At 37.6% G+C, this 22,592-nt stretch overlaps 2 protein-coding genes across 6 annotated transcripts in view; one reads left to right on the top strand and one right to left on the bottom strand.

The window, feature by feature from the left end:
* NPAT (nuclear protein, coactivator of histone transcription) overlaps positions 1-10,321 on the bottom strand; it is a 53,323-nt gene extending 43,002 nt beyond the window's left edge. For both annotated transcript variants that reach the window (XM_082843783.1, XM_082843782.1), the window contains exon 1: positions 10,147-10,321. In XM_082843783.1, the coding sequence (XP_082699909.1) occupies positions 10,147-10,183 (37 nt within the window). In that variant the 5' untranslated portion in view covers positions 10,184-10,321. The remainder of the gene's footprint in view (positions 1-10,146) is intronic.
* Positions 10,322-10,496: 175 nt separating this feature from the next.
* Positions 10,497-22,592, top strand: part of ATM (ATM serine/threonine kinase) — a 139,948-nt gene continuing 127,852 nt past the window's right edge. For 3 of the 4 annotated variants that reach the window (XM_082844507.1, XM_082844508.1, XM_082844509.1), the window contains exons 1-5: positions 10,747-11,305; positions 14,802-14,900; positions 14,981-15,093; positions 16,364-16,509; positions 20,414-20,578. In XM_082844507.1, coding sequence (XP_082700633.1) covers positions 14,829-14,900; positions 14,981-15,093; positions 16,364-16,509; positions 20,414-20,578 — 496 coding nt within the window. In that variant the 5' untranslated portion in view covers positions 10,747-11,305; positions 14,802-14,828. Of the gene's footprint in view, positions 10,581-10,746; positions 11,306-14,801; positions 14,901-14,980; positions 15,094-16,363; positions 16,510-20,413; positions 20,579-22,592 lie in introns of those variants that run through there. The other variant, XM_082844506.1, reaches the window with a different exon arrangement.

Here is a 22,592-nt window from a genome sequence, read left to right as displayed (position 1 = left end):
GAACGTTATATTCAATGATGAAAGACTCAAAGCTTTCCCCACAAGATCAAGGACAAGACAAAGATGCCTGCTCTTGCCACTTCTATGCAACACTGTACTGAAAGTTCTAGCCTGGTCAAGACATCATCTAATCTGAAAATAGAGATATTTGACTCCTTCCTTTCCAATCTGGATGCTTGTTATTTCAATTTCTCTCCTAATTGCCCAGTCTTTAAAAAATGAAAAAAGACTGAAATCATACTGAGTATGGAATTAAATGAGAAATCAGAAACAATGGGAAATTCACAAATATGTGGAAATCAAACACTCTCCTAAATAATCAAAGGGTCAGAGAATATATAAATAAGTAGAAAATATTTTAAGATAAATGCAAACAAAAATACAATATACCAAAACTTATGGGATGCAGCTAAAGCATTGCTTATTTGTATACTTATAGCTATAAATACCTGTATTAAAAAGATGAAAGACCTCAAATCCATAACCTATCCTTGCACTTTAAGAAACTAGAAATAGAGCAAACTAAACCCAAAGGAAGCAGAGGGAAGGAAATAATGGATATTAGAGAAAAAAAAAAAAAAAAAGGAATAGAGAGTTAAAAAATAGAGAAAAATCAATGAAACCAAAAGTCAGTTCTGTTTCCAGAAGAGATGATGTCACATATAGAAAATTTTAAATGACTTTAGCAAGGCTGTGGGATACAAGATGCCTATACAGAAATCAACTGTATATCTATACACTTGCAATGAACAATCCAAAAATGAAATTAAGAAAACAATTCTATTTAAAATAACATTAAAAAGAATACTTAGAAATAAGTTTAACAAAATAAAAGTACACTAAAACTAGAAAACATTAAAAGACGTTAAATAAGACTAAATAAATGGGAAGATATCTTGGGTTCATGGACCCGAAGAATATCAATACTCCCAAAGTTGACCTACACACACAACACAATCCCTATCAAAACCCCACCTGCCTTTTTTGCAGAAATTAATAAACTGACCCTAAAATTTGTAAGGAAATACAAGGGACACAGAGTAGCAAAACAATCTCGAAAACAAAACAACTGGAGGACTCACACTTACCTATTTCAAAACATATTACAAAGCTATAGTAATCAAGATAACTGTGTACTGGCATAAGGATAGACATGTAGATCAGTTGAACAGAATTAACAGTCTAAGCTTTTATGGTCAATTGAGTTTTTAGAAAAGTACCACATCACTTCAATGGGGGAAAGAATAGTCTTTTCACAGCTGGTGCTGGGACAACTGGATAGCCACCAGTTGTCAAACTGAAGTTGGACCCTTTCTTCATGCTAAATACAAAAAGTAACTCAAAATGAATCAAAGACCTAAATGTAAGAGCTAAAACTATAACTTTTAGAAAAAAGTCACAGGTGTAAATTTTTTTGACCTTAGATTAGATAATGGTTTCTTACATATGGCATCTAAAGAATAAGCAACCAAAGAAAAAAATAAACTGAACTTTATCAAAATTAAAAACTTTTGTACTTCCAAAGATACTATCAAGAAAGTGAAAAGACAACCAACAAAACGGAAGAAAATATTTGCAAATCATATATCTGATAAGGGACCAGAATACAGAATATATTAAAAAAACTTTTGCAAGACAATAATAACAAGACAAATAACCCAATTAAAAAATGCACAAAAGATCTGAACAGACCTTTCTCCAAAGAAGATACACAAACTGCTAATAAGCACACGAAAAGAGGCTCAACTTCGTTGGTCATTAGGAAAATGTAAAAGCAAAAGCACAATGAGATATACTAATTCATACCCATTAGGATACCTAGAATTAAAAGACAGACAGTAGTTAGTATTGGCAAAAATGTGGAGAAATTGGAAACCTCATATATTGCTGGTGGGAACATAAAATGGTACAGACACTTTTGAAAACCATATGTTAAGTTCTCAAAAATAGTAAACATAGAATTACCATACAACCAAGCTAATCCACTCCTAGGAATATATCTAAGAGAACTGAAATCATATGCCCAAACAAAACTTGTACACAAATGTTCACAGCAGCATTTTTAATAATAGCCCCAAAGTGGAAACAAGCTACTGTTCATCAATGGACAAACAAAATGTGGTATATCCATACAACAGAATATTATTCATCCATAAGAAGGAATTATCTATACTTGTTGAAACATTGATGAATCTTGAAAACACTGGTAAATTCAAGAAGTCAGACATAAAAGGCCACATACTGTATAATCATATTTACATGAAATGTCCAGAACAGGCAAATCTATAGACAGAAAGTAAATTACTAGTTGCCAGAAGATGTGAAAAGGGAGAAATTGGGAGTGACTGTTAACGAGTATGGGGTTTCTTTCCGGGGTGATAAAATGTTCTGGAATTAAGATAATGGTGATGGTAGCACAACATGTACTAAAAACTACTGAAATTTACACCCTGTGGTATGTGAATTATATCTCAATGAGAAAAAATCCTATATTCTTAATATGTCATATGAGGCTCTACTTGTTTTATATCCTAATTTCCTCTTTAGTCTTATGTCTTGTCATTCTGTCTTTCCTAGCCAAACCGGTCTTTCAATTTCATGAATACATGAATGCTTTTTTTAAAAATTGAAATATAGTTGATTTACAATATTGTGTTAATTTCTGCTGTACAGCAAAGTGATTCAGTTATACATAAATAAATACACACACACACACATTTAAAACATTCTTTTCCATTATGGTTATCACAGGATATTGAATATAGTTCCCTGTGCTGTATGGTAGCACCTTGTTGTTTATACAACAATCTCTCAATCCATCCTCTCCTCCCCCCTGCAACCACAAGTCTGTTCTCTATGTCTGAGAGTATTTCTGTTCTGTAAATAGGTTCATTTGTGTCATACTTTAGATTCCACATATAAGTGATATCATACGGTATTTGTCTTTCTCTTTTTGACTTACTTTACTTAGTATGATAATCTCCAAGTCCATCCATGTTGCTGCAAACGGCATTATTTCATTCTTTCTTATGGCTGAGTAGTATTCCATTGTATACACGTACCACATCTTTATCCAGTCATCTGTTGATGGACATTTAGGTTGTTTCCATGTCTTGGCTATTGTGAATAGTGCTGCTATGAACATACAGGTATATGTATCTTTTTGAATTATCGTTTTGTCTGTTTATATGCCCTGGAGTGGGAGACTGCTGGATCATATGGCAACTTTAATTTTAGTTGAGGAACCTCCATACTGTTTTCCATAGTGGCTGCACCAACTTATATTCTCACCAACAGTGTAGGAGGGTTCCCTTTTTTCCACACCCTCTCCAACATTTGTTATTTGTAGACTTTTTAATATGGCTATTCTGACTGCTGTGAAGTGGTACTTCATTGTAGTTTTGATTTCTATTTAATAATTACTGATGTTGAGCATGTTTTCAATACATAAATGCTCTTATTTCAAGGCTACTGTATACTTTATTGCCTTTGCTTGGGCAGCTTATCTTTTCTTAGCCTAGCTACTTCCAACTCATTCTTTTTTTTTTTTCCTTTTCTTTTTTTTCCAACTCATTCTTCAGGTCTACTGTAATTATCACTTCCTCAGAGAATCTTTTTTTGAATTCCCTATGTACCGAAATCCTATTACTGGATACTAGATTCCCTTTGTAGTATATTTACCTTGGTGTTGGTATAATAGTTAATAACTACTAAGGCAATTATTACTAAGGTCTTTCCCAACTTTAAAATTATAAAGGTCTACCCTCTTCACCTGGAATGATATCTTCAACCAGGCCCTTCAAGTCAAAAAATTGAGAGGGCCTACAAAGTTATTATATATGAGCATTATAAAAAGAAAAGGGCAAGGAAATTGTCATCCTATTTTAGGGAATGCCCTACCTGGGATTTGGGAACCAATTCACCAGTTTGTACTCATAGTTGATGAATCAGTTTTCCAACCTCTTGCTAATCAATGCTACAGGGAGAAACAAACATACAAAAAAAACAACCAAAGACATTGTCGTTTGGAGTGTGAGAAAGCATTTAGAAATCAGAAGAAACCTTTCACTTCAGATACTACCACTTCAATATCCCCTTCACTGAAAATATAAAATCACTTTCAATGTGGATCAAAGATAGACTGCTATTTTCCTTGGTTTTTCATTTTTCACAAATAAACAACCCAATATAAACCCCAATAAAACTATAGCCAGCTGAAAAGAAATCATTTTTTATGACTGGCTTTCTAACAGTTACATTATTTGGAATAAGTAAGTCAGCTGCCACTAGGATTTCATGAAGTTAGAATTTTAAATGTCTATAAATCACTAGAATCATTCATGGAATCAGGGCAGTTGGAGCTTTTTCTTTACATGCTTCAAGACTTAAATTGAAGACCCCAAACAGTTTCTTTTCATGGTAGAAAGTTTCAAAAGTACTAATCACCCCAGACATATTGACAATCACTTGGGACTTCTAACAGTTGGTGCTATGAAATCTAATTCCTTAAAGTAGATTTGCTTTTTTCTAGACCAAGTATTCTCAAAACGCATGACATAGTCCCAAGGGGGTGAAAATTGGTACTGGGGAGGAAGGGGAATGAATAAAATATAACTCTTTTTATGCATAAATCACAGATATACATACAATATATAAACAGTGTATTTGTAACATTAAAATCTCATGCAAGGGGCAATTAGGGGAAAAAAAGTCTAAAAATACTTCCTAAGGGTATGATAACGAAATAGAGGTTGAGAAATGCTGCCCACGACAGAATATAGTGATATACAGTTAACCTTTCTAGAAAAATATGGTGGTAATTCCCTGGTGGTCCAGTGGTTAGGACTCCGTGCTTTCACTGCCGAGGGTCAGGGAATTAGCGGCGCAGCCAAAAAAAAAAAAGGAATCAACGAAGACCAGACAGTTTTTGGCTTCTTGTAAGATATTATACTTTTGTATAGTATACATTTGAGAAAAGCCTTTGTTAAAAGGCTAGATTGCTTCTAAAACAGTGTTTAAAAGTTATGATACATTTTTAAATAGCAATATCTGATATAACTCTTCTGCTCTTCAAAAAACTTCCCACCTTTGGGCTATCCAGAATTCCCATTTTGGATTAGACTTGATGTATTCTGCTTTACTTTAGTCTGGGAAGTTCCAAAATAATGTGGTAAAGCAACAGTTGATTGCTTTCATGCTCATTTATTATTACACTTACAGTTAACCAGTTATTTGCCTACGAAAAGCTTATTTATCATCATTAAGTACCTGATTGTAACCAATTCTCAATCAGAATAATGGGGGAAATTTTAGGTACAAATTATTCTAAATCTAAAATGTTACAATGAAAATACACAATAGGGGCCAATTATCTTTTATTACAATAATACAAATAGTTACTCTTCAATCAAAATTAGTTTAATTTGTTTCTCCTTTTTATTCCTTAAAAAAATCTTTAGGGCTTCCCTGGTGGCGCAGTGGTTGAGAGTCCGCCTGACAATGCAGGGGACGCGGGTTCGTGCCCCGGTCTGGGGGGATCCCATGTGCCGCGGAGCGGCTGGGCCCGTGAGCCGTGGCCGCTGAGCGTGCGCGTCCGGAGCCTGTGCTCCACAACGGGAGAGGCCACAGCAGTGAGAGGCCCGTGTACCACAAAAAAAAAACAAAAAAAACAAACTTTAAAATAACTACATCTTTTGTGTAAACTTACTGAACAATGTTCAAATAGGTAATTTGAATGTCCTTTTTTCTTAATATTGTCTTCTGCCTGCTTTTCAGTGGCGGTAGTAATGAGTAACAAATAGACTGAAGGGAAAACATAATTGAAAAAGAGAAGGAAAGACAAAATCCTAGCTATATCTAGGGTTTTTGAATTTTAGGACCTAGGATGCCAACAGTCTGCCCTCTCTTCTTCCTATTTATAGAGAGGGAAAGATAAAGAGAGATACACCTGATGAAGAAAGCAAGAGACAGCAAACCTCCCTACCTGAAAATATTTCCTTCACATATTCTAATAATTTCCCCCAAATATCAGTAGTTTAAGATCTTTAAAAAATGTAAATAATTCTTGGGAAGACTTAACTTGCAGTGCTTTATACTTAACTTGCAGTGCTTTATATTACTAGATCCACAAATAACAAAGAAAATCTCTCTATAAAGAAGCTATAATCTACAAGGACCCAAAAGATATACATGCAAATAACTGTAATATAAGGAAAGGTGGTAAGACAATTGGAGTTACTTCATAGGGGCTAGAGAAAGTATTAACAGACTGGGGAATACTATGCATGTTTCAAGGAAGAGACAAATAGTGAAGGACAGTAGGGGAATCCCAACGAAGCTGATGGAAAGCACATATGGAGCATGTTTGAAGAACATGCCTGTTTTGGATGAAGAACTAGGTATATGATGGAGAACAGCTGGAAATACAGCTGAAAAGACAGAATGGGTAAGGACCATAAAATGTTGTAAATGTCAGCAATGACATATTATTATGAATAAATAACAGAATCTGAATAAACAGAATCTGAAAAAAATGACAGATATTATTCAGTACAAAGGGGAAGGTCATGATCACAGCTACACTTTTGTAAATATTTATTAAATATCTACATCTTAGTGATATAAAGGTGAATAGAACCAGTGGCTCTTCAACTTTCAGAGGTATGGCAGTCCTGGTTGTTTGCCTTCAAATCTACTCTTCCTGTTTCCCCTGCTCTGCCCTGTAGGACAGGAAACCTGAGCCCCTGCAGGCAATTTCCTGGGCTCCATGTCAGCTAGCTTCTGGTTGGGTTCAATCAATGGGAAGCACCAGTTGGAGATTGGAGGGCAGTTGGAAGCAGCCATGTTTTTTTCCTCCATTTCCTCTTTGCCATGGTAGAATCTCCTCTACTACTGCTCCCACACCAGACAAGTCTACCTTCCAGCTTCCACAGTGAAACCAGCCTCTGGGTTTCATCTCTCCTTGTCTTACTGATTATCAGAGTGGTTTCCTGCTGTTGCTACTCTCTGAGCTGGCTCATGTAAGCAGCTTGTCTTAGCTTTTCTATCACCAGTGTAACCAATTCCCTCATTAAATCCCTCCATGTTAAATACTCAGATTACTTTCAGTTTTCCTGAATGGATGCTGACTCACACAGGAAGGAACAAACATATTTGGGAATCTAAATAAGGTTCTGGATACTTTACCCATAAAAAAAATGCCCCACCTATAAAGTTTTATAGATAGTCTGGGGGCTCACAGAACTCTTGAAGCCTGTCCATTAATCCCAGATTAAGAATACTACATAGGACAAAAAAGTAAGTTTCATTTTGGTAAGGTGAAGTTCTATAGGTGAATGATGGTGATGGTTACAGAACAATGTGATTGTACTTAATGTCCCAGAACTGTAAATATGGCTAAAATGGTTAAATTTTGTTATGTTTTATTTTACCAAAAAAAAAAAAAAAAGTAAGTAAACACAAAGCTACAATAAAACATGGTAAGAGTATGACAGAAGTAATCCACAATGCCATGAGAGCATGTAAGGAGAAAGTACTAACTGTACCTGCTGGAAAAAGTTTGAGAGATTACAATTGACCTGAACCTTGAATACAAGTGTACTAGGGGAGAAAAACATTGCAGGCAGAGAGAACAAAATACATAAGAAGAGTATCTGCAGAAACTGCAAGTCGTTTGGTATGCCTGGAGCATAGGGCCTATGTTGAAAAGTTGAGATCAAGCAAGAGAGATGGGTAGGATCAGTTCCACAGAGCACCTTGTATGACATACTAATAAAACCAAAACTGGTGGCCCAGAGGCAACAAACAACACTTTGATGTAGTTTGGCCTGTACAATATTTAAAGAAATTCCAGCAAGGAAATAGCTGGATGTAGCAGAGTAGCAAGGGCTATTTAAGTGGAGTAGTGAGGTACGAAAGCACAGTATGTTGAAGAATGAAAGCTAAGTGAGGAAATAGAGCAACTAAGTAGAGCTTATTCTTTGAATAAATCTGACTTGTGAAAGGATGACATAGAGCATTAGATAGAATGTGAGGTGGGGTCTAGGAAAATGTTTTGGTGTGTGTGGGTAAGGGTAAAAAACCCAATTATGTAAACTCTAAGGGAAGAACTCTATTTTTAGCATTTGGCACAGTGCCTGGAACATACTACCACCCAAAGATTTGCTGAAAGGACATAATGAAGAAAAGGGGCCAACAATGAGAGGGGCTGAAGGAGTACTGAGAGGGAGGGAGTACTGACAGGAGGAGAAACATGAGCAAATAATAAAACTGTTAATATTTTAAGCCACTAAGTTGTGTGATCACAGATCTCCATGTTGATATGATAATGCTAAATGAAAAAAGCAAGAGTGGTGAGTGTGGGGAGATTTGCTTTTTTTGGTATTATTCTTTTGCACAACTTGAAATTTTTTAAGTGCACAACTCTTTCAACTTTCAGAATTGGAGGTGTAGTGTGAATGCTTTAGGCAGATTTTTGTAACAGTAAATAAGATGAATTGCAGGACCATATGAGAAGCCATGACAACAGTCCAAAAGAGAAGTAATGGGATGCATACTGCTAGGATTGGTGGCAATGAAAATGGAATGTGAATGACAAATAAGAATTTTAGGCTAAGAAACAATCTCTGTAGTTTTTATCCATTTAAAAAAAAGGAGGAAGTCTAGGAGAGCAGCTGGTTTGTGGAGAATAAATACAAGTTTGGTGTAAATTATTCCAGTTAGAAAATCATACTGCTTTCTTAAGACCAGTGGTTCATGCCCTCCAGGAAACATACTGGCAATATCTGGACACTTTTTTTATTCTCACGACTGGGTGGGGGTGGGGACTGGGTCCTGCTGGCATCTAATGGATAGAAGCCAGGGATGCTGATAAACATCCCACAATGCACAGGACAGCTACCCATAATAAAGTATGTCAATGTTATTGTGAACTTTGTGAAAGTCTACTTTGGATCTGTTTACATATAAGCCTAATTAATATAACAATTACAAGATAGCTAGCTTTTTCCTTAGATGATGTAGGTTAACTGTTGATATTCAGTTCTGATAAAGTGCACAAAAGATTAACCAAACATTAACAAAATATTAGTTTAAACTTAAGTCATTATTTTCTCCAAAAACATACGGTAGAACCATTACCTTCTAATGTTTTCTGCAAAATGTGCTCATCGAGAACCTGTGCACAAAAGCCATTTTTTTTGGACAGGGCTGAGTACTTAAAATGGAATACGAAATGGATTTTTTTGGCAATAAAATAATGGTAGTAATGGCCGTGGATGCCAGGGGAAGTTTTATCACAGATGTTTACCATTTACCATTCATATATGATGTCTGTAAATCACTGGCTCTGGTTTTGAGATTTATGTGGCTCTCATTCCCAGCAGTACAATCCTCTTTATTCTTTCAGGGGAAAAACAACAAAACCCGTTTCCCACACAGACAATACAGTCTGACAACAGGCAGTGTTACTAATTCTTTTCAAATTGAGGAAAAACTAACTAGGACTAGAAAATGTTTAAATGGAAGGCATTTCCCCTGTGAAAATTCTTGCTAATCAAAAGAACAGGAATTGCTGCTGTCTTAAAGTATGCAACTGGCATTTCAAACCTCTACACTCTACGACTTCTTGCGGGAGGGTGGGGGATAGAGAAGGAAGATCACCCCATTTGTCCCAAATTCGTAGTTCTAAGGGCTAGTTATGAGAAGGCCGTCAAGAAGGTCCTTCTACAAAGCTGGGTGGCTGGGGAAGTTCTTATTTTTCCTAATTCGGTCCCAGCTCTGACACGGGAAAGTGAGCCCAAGGCTGAAAAACGCAGTCCATCCATCACATAGGCAACTCCCGTTGCAGGGATCCTAATTAAGTGTGCAGGCCTGATTTTCCCACCGGATCCGGGCCTCAGGTGTTTCACCCCGAGCTTCTCTTCAGCCTCCCCTCGCCACGGAGCCTCGGAAGAGAGGAGCATCCACACACAAAGAAGCTTAAACCATCCGAGCCTGCGACTGAAGAAGATTCACCTCCAGTCTGAATTTGCAGGCGGGGAGGCAAAGCCCCAAAGCTTCCCCACCCAAGGAAAACCTTTGGCCCCAAAGGTCCTTCCGTCCTGCTTAGCCTGGTTCAATACCCCTCCCTCCAGCGTCGGCGCTTACCCAATACCAGTCGGGCTACGTCCGAAGGTAACAGCATGATCGAAGCCGCAGAAGGAACCACAATAAGAGACGAGACCCAGGTAAAAGCCAACACAGCGACAGCTTCTGCGCCGCATCTCCCGGTTCCAGTGGCGGCACTAAACCCGCGGCGATTTGTCCCGCCTCTTTAGCTCCTCGCCAGCCAATCGCTTCCGCCGGAGAAAGAAAGGCGCCGAAATGAAACCCGCCTGGTTCTCCTTCGAACTGTCGTCATATCCGTCCTCATATTTGGAGGGGTGAGGCTGAAGGGGGCGAGGAGGCGGGACGAGTGAGCCGGAGCCCGAGCTAGCGGGCGAGCGGCGAAGGCAGGGTCGCACGCCATTGGCGGGCAGTGCGAGCGGCGAACGCAACGGTCGCACGCCATTGGCGGGTAAGGAGCAGGCCCGTTTCCTAAGGTGAGCCCGTCGTTTTGGGGGTGCGAGTGCTGGGAGCTGAAGCTTGTAGCGTTTGGCGCGCATGGGCAGACAGTGTCCGGGCGCCCGTCTGCCTTACTGCTTCCGACGGAGACGCACGCTGCGTGGTCACGCCAGGTTTGATCCGGAAGCCGAAATAGTGCGTGGACAGCAGGCTGGGCTCGTGAGGGAGGCGAGTTGAGCGGGATTCTAGGCTTCGGCCATCGCCGCTTCCAGAGATTCCGCCTTGGCTATCCGAGTCCAGCGGTAGGGGCGCGGAAGCAGCGCAGTGGCTTCTGCGTTGGGGAGTTCAGTCGTATCTGAGCCGTTCAGTCCTGGCCTTCAGACTCACTCCTTTTCACCTCATCTTGCCCAGCCCACTACCCTTATCGCTCTCGTCCGCCCACCCTTCCTGCTCCAGCCGACATAGCCTTGAAGCTGCTTCTTAATGCCCAGAATTGAACCTTCGTGCGCGTACCCTTCCCGTGTCCAGATGTAACTAGATGGCTTGAGTAATCATCTTTTTCTCCCCTCTCATAATTAGTAGTTTTAATCAGCGAGCAATTTGTTTGGGCTTAAACTACAGTCTCGTGATTAAGAGCATGGGCTTTGGTATCACACTCCCGGAGTTCGAGTCAGCTAGCTGTGTGACCTCGCTGTACTGTCTTCCTTGTGATAATCCTGTCCTGTGGTGAGCACTCAAGAGCGTTGGTGGCTGCTTTTATCAGGTACGGATAAGTAACAAGACTATTAGTATTAAGAATGAAAATGTGATAGAAGAGGATTGTGGTGGTAGAGGAGTGGATGAGGTTCTGTAGAAACGTAGCCTGGGAGAATCAATTCTGTTTGCGGTGAGACCTTGCAGTGTTAAATTGTCCTGGAGGGTGATAGGAACCTTCTAGACAGAAGGGAAAACGCATATAAAGGCACAACGTGTAAAAGGTTCCTGAAGCTCAAGAGTGAGGTCCTGCACTGAATGAAATAGATGTGGGCATTTTTCACGTGTTGAAGTCATAGGAATGGATGAGATCCTACTGTGAGAACATACAGTGAGAAGTAAGGAGACAAGGATGTTCTTTCAGGTGTGGGTGGAAAAAGAACCACCAAAAGAGACTTGTGAAACAGAAAGGGAATAATGATAACTGCTAACATTTATTGAGCAACTTCTATGTCCCAGGCAGTGTTAAACATGGACACGAATCCTTACAATAAATAACTCTTTGAAGATCTAGTTCAGTTCTAGTATTGTTTTTCATTTTATCATTGAGAAGACGGAGGTTTAGAGAGATAAGCTAACATGCCCAAGGTTATACAGCTTGTAAGTGGCAGGACCAGGTTATGAACTAGTACAATCTGACCACAGACTCCACACTCTTACCGTTAGAAAAGAATGGCATGCTACAGGTAGAATTAGATCTAGGAAGCTGGTATATAAGCATCATTGTCACATTCTGCAAAGGGACCAACTTGGTTGAGATCCGAAAAGGAACAACGGATTTTCCAGTTCAGAAGCTGTTATCTAGGAAACATGTACCATGCCAGTTGCATGGTTGGGAGTAGAACCTTAATTGTTGTGGATTAATGTATTAATTGAATTCAGCTTTATCTGGTGACACTCTTACTCTGCCTGTCTACTCTCTAGTTCCTTTGGCCATCTTTCAGTTCCTCCAACATACTTTGCATTTTTTATCTTGGGACCCTTTGGCTGTGCTAGTTTCCTTCTCTAAGATGTTGGTCCTTTAACTCTTTCTATGATTGGCACCAGTTCATTCAGATCTTGGCTTTATTGTAACTTCCTCTGATACATTTTACTTGATAGTTTATAAAAAATGATCCATTCCATTGCTAATGTATATTTGCTCCCTTTGAGTCATATATCACAATTTGGAATTATGCATTGATTTATCAGTGTACTTGTTTATTGTCATTCTTCCCCACTAGTCATGACTCCATGAGGGTAGGATTTGTGTCTATTTAGTTCATTATGTGTCTTAACTACCCCTAACATAGCACCTCACACATAGTAGTTGCCCAGTATATATTGTTGCTTGTCGCAGTGAATGAACATTTCCTGTTTATGTAGATAATACTGAACTGTTTTGTTTTCTTGAAAGTAATCAATCTCTGAGAATTGGATAAGGGGAAAAGCAAGTTCAGAAAAGCCACAGCTTAAAAAAAAAGTTTAGGGCTGTCACTTCTTGGAAGTGTCACATGTTCAGTAAACATGCATTTTTTTTCACACTACAAATAACATTAAGAATATAGGTGCCTGGGCTTCACTCGTGGCGCAGTGGTTGAGAGTCCGCCTGCCGATGCAGGGGACACGGGTTCGTGCCCTGGTCCGGGAAGATCCCATGTGCTGCGGAGCGGCTGGTCTCGTGAGCCATGGCCGCTGAGCTTGTGCGTCTGGAGCCTGTGCTCCGCAACGGGAGAGGCCACAACAGTGAGAGGCCTGCATACCGCTAAAAAAAAAAAAAAAAGAATATAGGTGCCTGCCTTTACGGTTCTTTGGATATTGCTAAGGTGTTTTCATTGGTTAGAATCCCAATTTTATTTTCCTTATTGACTCAGGAAGCCTTTAAACTAAGATTGAGCAAGAAGGGAGAGGAGTTCTAGATACAACTATAAGGAATGGAAAAGTAAAAACGACAGTCCTTGTCTTCAAGAGGTATACAATCAAATGAAAAAGGCAATCAAATAAATAATGACCTGTATTCTACAGCATAGAAAAGGAGGTTGTTATAGGGGTAAAAGAATCAGAATGACTTATGGATATAAATGGAGAAGAGAATTAGAGCTATCTGCCAATAAAATAGGTAGTCTTACTAGGAAGTTTGTTCTAAGTGAGAGTGTTTAAAGAGGTCAATAATTTTGTTGGAGAGATTTCTTCCTTTGTAGGAAGATTGGACATGGTCTCTCAGTTCGTTCCAATTTTAAGATTCTGTGAGATTAAGCAGGGGCAGAGTAATATACTTGATCTTGAAAGATTGAGTAGAATTTATGTGGATGGATGGGGAAAGGACTTTGCCCACCTTTTTTTCCTCTTGAGATATATATGTAGTGTAGATATAATAGACAGACGTACATTTTTTCCTTGTTTATAAACATAGTAACAAAAGTGAAGCTTCTTTGTAAAAAGGCTCAGAAATACTAAAACAATGCTTTTCTTGAAAGATTTTTTTTTTTAAGTTTATCAAAGGAAGGTTTGATTATATCAGAAAATCTAAAAGGAGGAGGTCTACTGCAATGGCATTAAGATATATAAAACATAGTTGACCTTTGACATTTGCAAGGTATATCACTATAGCATATAATTTCCTTCGTTTCCTTTTATAACAATAATATCATTTTTCTCCTACTTTTATGTATTAAATGAGAACCATAAAGCCAGTTGAGATGTAAGTGCTAGGCAAGGCTTACTAGCTCTGATAACCTCTTACATATCCATTCCAAAGCATAAGCAATTTAAGTTTTTGGCTCAGGAAAGTGGCAAGTCACTACGTATAAGAAAGGGTCCTTTTGGGCTTCCCTGGTGGCGCAGTGGTTGAGAGTCTGCCTGCCAATGCAGGGGACACGGGTTCGAGCCCTGGTCTGGGAAGATCCCACATGCCGCGGAGCGACTAGGCCCGTGAGCCACAACTACTGAGCCTGCGCATCTGGAGCTTGTGCTCCGCAACAAGCGAGGCCGCGACAGTGAGAGGCCCGCGCACCGCGATGAAGAGTGGCCCCCGCTCGCCACAACTAGAGAAAGCCCACGCACAGAAAAGACCCAGCACAGCCAAAAATAAATAAATAAATGAAATTTAAAAAAAGAAAAAAAAAGAAAGCGTCCTTTTAAATCGTTCAGACAGTGTTAAATCCTTAAGTGCTATTTTCCTTACTCTTTGCCTGGCTGCCTTTTTTTCATCTTTTATATTTCAATTTAAATGTCATGTTTCTTAGAAGAAGAAAAGGTCTCTCCTCTAAGAGATCCTCTTCTTAGAAGAGGTCTCAGAAAAATAAAGTAAATTATACCTTACTTATTTTTATCCTGCTACACATTCAACGCACATTTGCATGTTAAGGCTTTGTTTTGATATATTCTAAGAAAATCTCATTTAAATATGGAAGTATTAAGAAAAATCATTGTGCATTATAGTATGCCTCTAGCTATACAGTTAGATCTAACTATATATTAATACCACAGTCTGAAATAATTTTACATATGTATATTTTTTTTTACAGATGATGTGTTTTCTGAAATTCTGAATCATGAGTCTAGCACTTAATGATCTGCTTATTTGCTGCCGTCAACTAGAACATGATAGAGCTACAGAACGAAGGGTAGTAAATTACTTAAATTTAATCTTTCCTTGAAACAGATGTGTGATTGGTAACTCATTTTGTTCTTTTTTCATTTTCAGAAAGAGGTTGAGAAATTTAAGCGCCTGATTCAGGATCCTGAAACCGTTCAACATTTAGATCAGCATTCAGATTCCAAACAAGGGAAATATTTGAATTGGGATGCTGTTTTTAGGTATTCCATTATTTTTTTACTGTCTTTATTTTTCTTTTTCATTTCTCTTGTGATTCTTTTTGTGTATGTAGGTCTAATTTATCTTTGCTCCCTTTGTACCCTTGTGCCTTGCATAGGAAATTGGCGCTCAATATTTATCTGAAATGTAATTTTTAAAGGATGTTCATATAGAAAAAGTTAAAATTTTTGAATCATTTGTTCAATAAAATGTCTTAGACATATTTCACTCAAGATTAGAGAGAATTTCATTCATACCAGTTCATTCATAAGACTTTATTTCAAATTAGAGCATAAAATTAAGTTATATCAAGTCCTTTATTGTTACTTTGACATATTTAAATATTTCTCTAAGTAACTGCCATATGTTAAACTATAATAAAAAAGTAAAAAGGAATTTTAGAAAAACTCTATATGAATGCAGTTAACAAACACAAAACTCTGGCATTGGAAAGACACAATTCATTGCTGAACTGGAGTGGCAAACAGAATTGATGCTTTTTACATTAAGACATAATTTTCAATTACGAAGTCCATTTATAACTAGAAATAGATTGTAAGACTTAGGAAAGATGAATAAAATATTTTAAATTAATATAGAATACTGATAAACTTGAAAGAACATTTTCAGTCAAGGGGAAATATGAGTATTGTTCTTGAACGTTTAGAAGAGATAATCTATTTTATTTTTTAGCTCTTATTTGGTACTAGATAGACCATTGCAAATATCATTGTAGATAACATGAAAAATATATACTTCTTTTCCTCTGGTTACTTACTTTATTTCAAATACCACAAATATAGTTATCTAAAGATGAATACTGTTTTGCATAAGCTGATCATGTAGGCCAAATATGCACCTGACGTACCCAGCTGATCATGAATATCTTATAGGCAGGCTTCATTTAAAGGCTAGAGACATTACCAACTGCCTAGGAAAGAGATAGGTCATGTACAGAGTAACAGAGTTGAGAAAGAATTGAGAGCCCCTAATAGCATTGCAAGCTTTTAGTGATAAAATGAGAAAGCAGGCAAGAAAGCAATAGAAAATCCTGGAGGTTACAGATTAAGAGCTTTGCAGGCCAGACTTTAAATTGGTGTTGAGGGCTTAGGCCTTAAAAAAGAAATGTAATTGTTTTGTTTAGCTGGTACATTGATTGAAGCAATGTGGTTTAAACAATGCTCTTTATGATGGCATGAAGGACTTTTTGAAACTATTATAATAATTTAAGTATTTAATGAGTTTCTGAAATTACATTGCACTTTCTTGAAGAGTTTTACAGAAATATATTCAGAAAGAAACGGAATGTCTGAGAACAGCAAAACCAAATGTATCAACCTCAACACAAGCCACCAGGCAGAAAAAGATGCAAGAAATCAGTAGCTTAGTCAAATACTTCATCAAATGTGCAAATAAAAGTAAGTGCTGTTACTTGGCTTAATAGATTATTGTTACATGAGTTTGGTCTGAATATGGTGAGATAAAAGTTCAGTGCTAACTCTTAATTTCTAGTACATATACTGATTTTTAATACTATAGGTTCAAATATTTGGAGGAATTTATACAAGCATGGAATGATAGAATCTCAGGGTTTAGAAGGATTAAAAAATATTATTTCATCTACCCATTTTTCTTGGATCCCATCTATATGTCCCTGGCACTTAGGTAGCCTTAATGATAAAACATGCCTTTTGAGGCTTTCTTTTCTGTTTTAGTAGTTTTCATAGTAGTGAAAACCTGTCTCCTTTTGTTACTGCTTCTGTTTGCTGAGATAATACAGAAAAATACTAACTCAGTTTTTTCAATATCCTTTTTTCAAATATCCTTTGAGATATTTGAAGTTACCCATGATATTTCCCCTGAGTCCTCTTCTCTAAGCTAAACAGACCTACTTCCTGTTGCTCATACGAGCTAGTTTTTGTGTCACTTCTGAATATTCTTCAGTTTAATTCCCTGTCTCTTAAAGTGTGGGACTCAATCTTATAGGCATATTCTTATTTGTATGGAGTGGAGCAGGACTGCCATATCTTTTATTCTATACTTGTACTGATTCATTCCAAGATCACATTAGCTTTCTTGACAGTCAGAACCACACTCTTTAACTAATAGCATGCTTACTGTTGATTAAAAAAAAACCCAAGTTCTTTTTTGCTCCTGATGAGCCACATATCTCCCATTTTGAACTTATACAGTTTTGAAAAGCCAAATTTTTGAACCAAAATGCAGAATCCTAGTAGGCTTATGTAAGGAAATGGTTTTCATACAATGCTGAAAAGCTAGTGGCGGAAATGCTTGTTTAGGGACTTGGACTCAAACTTTGTTTATTTTTCACAGATAAGAAAGTGGCTTTGTGATGCCAGGTTTAGTTTAAGAATCAGAAAAGCCCAATGTTGGTAAACATTATTAAGTAGAAGGATATAGATTGTTAGTGAATGATGTTTCAGAATGGTGGTATGAGACTTGAGTCTAAAAGACAGTGGCTTTAGCAAAAATTTAGTTTTTCGGCCCTTCTGAGATGCCATTTTGTGTGGGTAGCTGCAAGTCCTGAGCAGGGACTCCAGCATAGACAGAAGAAAGCTACACCGAAATATTTTTGCACCTGCTTTTGCTCTGCATCCATTAAAATTTGTATTCCTAGCTACTAATGCTGGGCTCTTAATAGATCTTAATATGGTCCGACAGAATTTGTGAGTGAGTGAGAGAAAGATATTTGTAGCGTATTTGTAGCCCATCAGAAAAGTTTGCAGCTTAGAATTTTGCTTTAAAGTGAAAAAAACCTTCTATTGCAAAATTAACAATGGAGATCACATTTTCATTTTATTTATTTTTGGCTGCGTTGGGTCTTTGTTGCTGAGCATGGGCTTTCTCCAGTTGCGGCGAGCTGGGGCTACTCTTCGTTGTGGTGTGCGGGCTTCTCGTTGCGGTGGCTTTTCTTGTTGCGGAGCATGGGCTCTAGGCACGTGGGCTTCGGTAGTTGTGGCTCACGGGCTCTAGAGTGCAGGCTCAGTTGTTGTGGCGCACGGGCTTAGTTGCTCCACGGCATGTGGGATCTTCCCAGACCAGGGGTCGAACCTGGAATCCACCAGGAATACACCCTGCGTTGGCAGGTGGATTCTCAACCACTGCACCTCCAGGGAAGCCCGTGATCACATTTAAAAATGTATGAAAGTATCAATATGTTGGTTTATAGGAATAAATGGATGAAATTTTCAGTGTAAGTTTATTCAAATGGTTGAAAAATGATATTTTTATTCAAGGCTTTTTTTTCTTTCAAGTTTTACTTTATAACTTAAACATCTTTAATCTCGGAGCAAAACCAGGAGCTACTATCGTGTCATCTCACTTATTCAGTTTTTTTTTTAAAGGGTTGGAGGGTTGATGAGAATTTAAACACATGTCCAGACTTTGCCAGACTTGCTTAACATTGGTACCCAAGGTATGATGAAAGAAACAGAGATCAGAAAAAAAGAGGTAGATGGGAAGGAACCAGTAAGCAAATATTGTTCAACTATAACAGCTGTTATAGTTAAGAAAATGTTAGGAAGACTATAAGAGAGAAATGCACAGGGTGTTACAGCAGAGGATATTATGATTGTGCATTTCATCATTATCCAGATGCCTAAAATTATAAGCCATAAGTAAAAATGATTTTTTAAACTAATAAGAACAGAAACTACACTTGATCTTATCCAAAAGGCCAAGAAGCGATGATTTTTTGTTATACCCGTGTATATTTATTTATCATACTTCTAAATATAACTAGTCTCATCATAAAAAATCCTAAACTAGAATATATTCAAATATACATAATGACTTGCACCCTGCTCGTAACTTACAACAAAAAATTTATATGCAATTTTAAGATTGTTAATATTGAAATATGAAAAATTTCAGCTGTGACAGCAATACGATTTACTGAAAGTAACAAATAACTTTTAAATGTACTTTTGTTACCTTTAAGAATATATCCAGGGCTTCCTTGGTGGTGCAGTGGTTAAGAATCTGTCTGCCAATGCAGGGGATGTGGGTTTGAGCCCCGGTCAGGGAAGATCCCATATGCCGTGGAGCAGCGAAACCCGCGTGCCACAACTACTGAGCCTGTGCTCTAGGGCCCGCAAGCCACAACTACTGAGTCCACGCACCACAACTACTGAAACCCGAGTACCTAGAGCCCATGCCCTGCAACAAGAGAAGCCACCGCAGTAAGCCCGCACACTGCAACGAAGAGTAGCCCCCACTCACCGCAACTAGAGAAAGCCCGCGTACAGTAACAAAGACCCAACACAGTCAAAAATAAATAAATGAATTAAATAAATTAAAAAATATATATATATCCAGGGACTTCCCTAGTAGCACAATGGTTAAGAATCCGCCTGCCAATGCAGGGGACACGGGTTTGAGCCCCGGTCTGGGAAGATCCCACATGCCGCGGAGCAACTACACCCGTGTGCCACAAATACTGAGCCTGTGCTCTAGAGCCCGCAAGCCACAGCTACTGAGTCTGCGTGCCACAACTAATGAAGTGCGCGAGCATAGAGCCCGTTGCTCTGCAACAGGAGAAGCCACCGCAGTGAGAAGCCCGTGTACCGCAACGAAGAGTAGTCCCTGCTTGCCTCAACTAGAGAAAGCCTGTGCACAGCAAAGACCCAATGCAGCCAGAAATAAATAAATTAAAAGAAAAAGAGTTCCATTAAAAAATATATATATCCATTAATTCTGAATTTTCAGGACCTCTAATAATTAAATAAAACTAAAAATTATAGCCTTACATATGTATATATAATAAATGCTATTATAGGACGTGGAAGTAATTTTGCTTTTCAAAGGAAACAGTATTCTCTTTATAATCTTATTCTAATCAGGTTTTTATAAAAAATACCAGGAAACCTTGGGTCACTCAAGGTCTAATGTCAGAAATTGTGAATTATTAAGGTAGAATGAATGATTGTTTTTGCTATATAATCCTATAGGATTGGCAAATTTTTTTTGTAAAGTGACCAGATCGTAAATGTTTTTGACTTTGCAGGCTATGTAGTCTCTGTCTCAACAACTCAACTTTGCCATTTTAGCATGAAAGTAGCCATATACAATATGTAAATGAATAGACATGTTTATGGTCCAAAAAACTTTATTTCCAAAAACAGGTGGTTGGCTGAATTTTGCCCCTGGGCCATAGTTTGCTAATCCGTGTTTTATGAGAAGGAGGTTAGTTAATAGTAAGTTCCCAAATGGAATTATTTATACAATTGCCATTCCAAGCATCCTTAACTTACTTTTCTTAAGATTTATATGTTTTTGTTTGTTTGTTTTATTTTTAAATAGGAGCACCCAGGCTAAAATGTCAAGAACTCTTGAATTATATCATGGAGACAGTGAAAGATTCATCTAATGGTGCCATTTATGGAGCTGATTGTAGCAACATATTGCTGAAGGACATTCTTTCAGTGAGAAAGTACTGGTGTGAAATATCTCAGCAACAGTGGACAGGTATGTTTTGAAGTTTGTTATTTGTGAATTTTTCCTTGTGAAATGAAATTTCACCAAAAGAGCATTCAGAGTCTATTTATATCCCCCAAATGACCTCACAGTTTAACAGTACCTTAGTGAAATTAAATGATTATAGAATCTGACACTTTTCATGTATTATGTACTTCTTAAATTGTCACTAATAATGTATTTGGTGCCTGCTATCAGAACTAAAATTACAGAATTGAAAGATGCCATACCTGTCCTCAAAGACTTGACAGTCCAATGACAGAAAAAACCAAGTAAACCAAAAGTTATAATGCAGTGAGTTCACAGATCAGTGACACCTAAATGCAACAATGATTAAAGTAGAAAGAAGAAAACCAAGAGAGATGTCATAAAAGGGAAAGCAAGAGAATTTCAAGTTGGAAGGGGTGTGACATTTAAAGTGTTGTAGAAATAATAAGATGTGGAAGTATCCATTAGGACTAGGCAGTTTGCAGGTCACTGGTAAGGTAATTGAAATGAAATATTAGAATAGAATATGTAGGACCCAGTGACTTACAAGATAAGTAGAGTGGGGTACCATGGAGGTATTGTTGACAGTTTGTAGGTGAGAGGTACTAAGAGACCACAAAGGAAGTTTGGTCAGAGGCTGAAATTTTTGAGTTTATTGATTTCAAAAGTGGAGTATTTCTGGCTCTGGGTGGCTTAATGGGTGAAAATGGTATTTGGCTTTAATGAGGTGACTTTAAGCCAGATGTCAAAGTCTTCTAATACAGCCACCTCTGAAAATTTAGAAACTCAGTATTTTTCATTGAGAAGTATTCAAGATAAATTGTGCTAACTTAAAAGACATTTATCTATATTTTTTACCATCAGTTTATCATTTCAAAATAAGATGTTTGTGGACCATAAACCCATGACCTAATCAGTGGTCTACATTGTATTCCACCGTTCCCACATGAATAAAGGCCTTCTTAGCTATTGCTTAATTTCTTATCTGGGGCCTTTGCTGTTGCTCTGAACACAAAGGAGGCTTTGTTCCAAACAGAGCCCTCAGTAAGCCTAGTGGCAGCCTTTAGAGAATAGGCCAGTGATATCTAGGGTACACCGACACGTCTGTCACCAAAATGGTTCAGCCTAAATATTTAGAATATTTGTACATTTTAGATTATTACTTGTAACTATGGGTCTCTGAAACAAAGGCAGTCGTTCCTCTAGTCTCTTTACTCTGATTCCATCATCTGGCATGTTTTCTGAAATTCTCTATTTTTAAGCAAACTACTTTCACTTCTGGTAGTCAGTCTTTTTGTTGAATTTTTTTTTTAGTTAGTTACCGTCTCTGAAATTTACTTCTCTAATGAAGCCTGCTCAAGAAGTGAAGTTTACATTCAAAATATATTTGGTAGAGGTGGTGATTGAAGCCATGGTTATGGATTAGATTGTCTAGGGAGAGAGTTTAGAGTGAGATGAGAAGATGGCCTTAGTCTTCTAAACCAACATTTCCATATAAATTTTGGAATCAGCTTGTTGATTTCTACAAAAAATCCTGCAGGGATTTTATTGGTATCATGTTGGACCTATTGAACTAAGGAGCAATAGACATCTTAACATAGACTCTTCCAGTCCATGAACATGGTATATCTCTCCATTTATTTACGTCTTTTTTGATTTATCAGCATATAGAATTTGTATATTTTTGTTAGATTTATACTGCAGTAGTTTGTAAATTTTACTGTCTCTTTAAAACATTTTCTCTTCCATGTTGTTCAGAAGTACTGTTGACTTTTGTATACCATATTGATCTGGGACCTTGCTAAAATTGCTTATTAGATCTAGGAGCTCTTTTGTTCATTCTGGGGAATTTTCTATTTAGACAGTTGTGTCATCTGCAAGTAGAGAGTTTTTTGTTCCTTCATTTCTGAGCCATGTGGCCTTATTTCTTTGTTCTACCTTATATTGACTAGGACCTCAGTATGATTTTTTTTTTTAATGGTAAGATGTACATAACATAAAATTTACCATTTTAACC

The sequence above is a fragment of the Leucopleurus acutus genome (assembly GCF_964270905.1).
Source record: "Leucopleurus acutus genome assembly, chromosome: 8".
NCBI classification, from domain to species: Eukaryota; Metazoa; Chordata; class Mammalia; order Artiodactyla; family Delphinidae; genus Leucopleurus; species Leucopleurus acutus.
The sequence above is the reverse complement of the archived record's forward strand: the minus strand, read 5'-3'. Positions and strand labels throughout refer to the sequence as shown.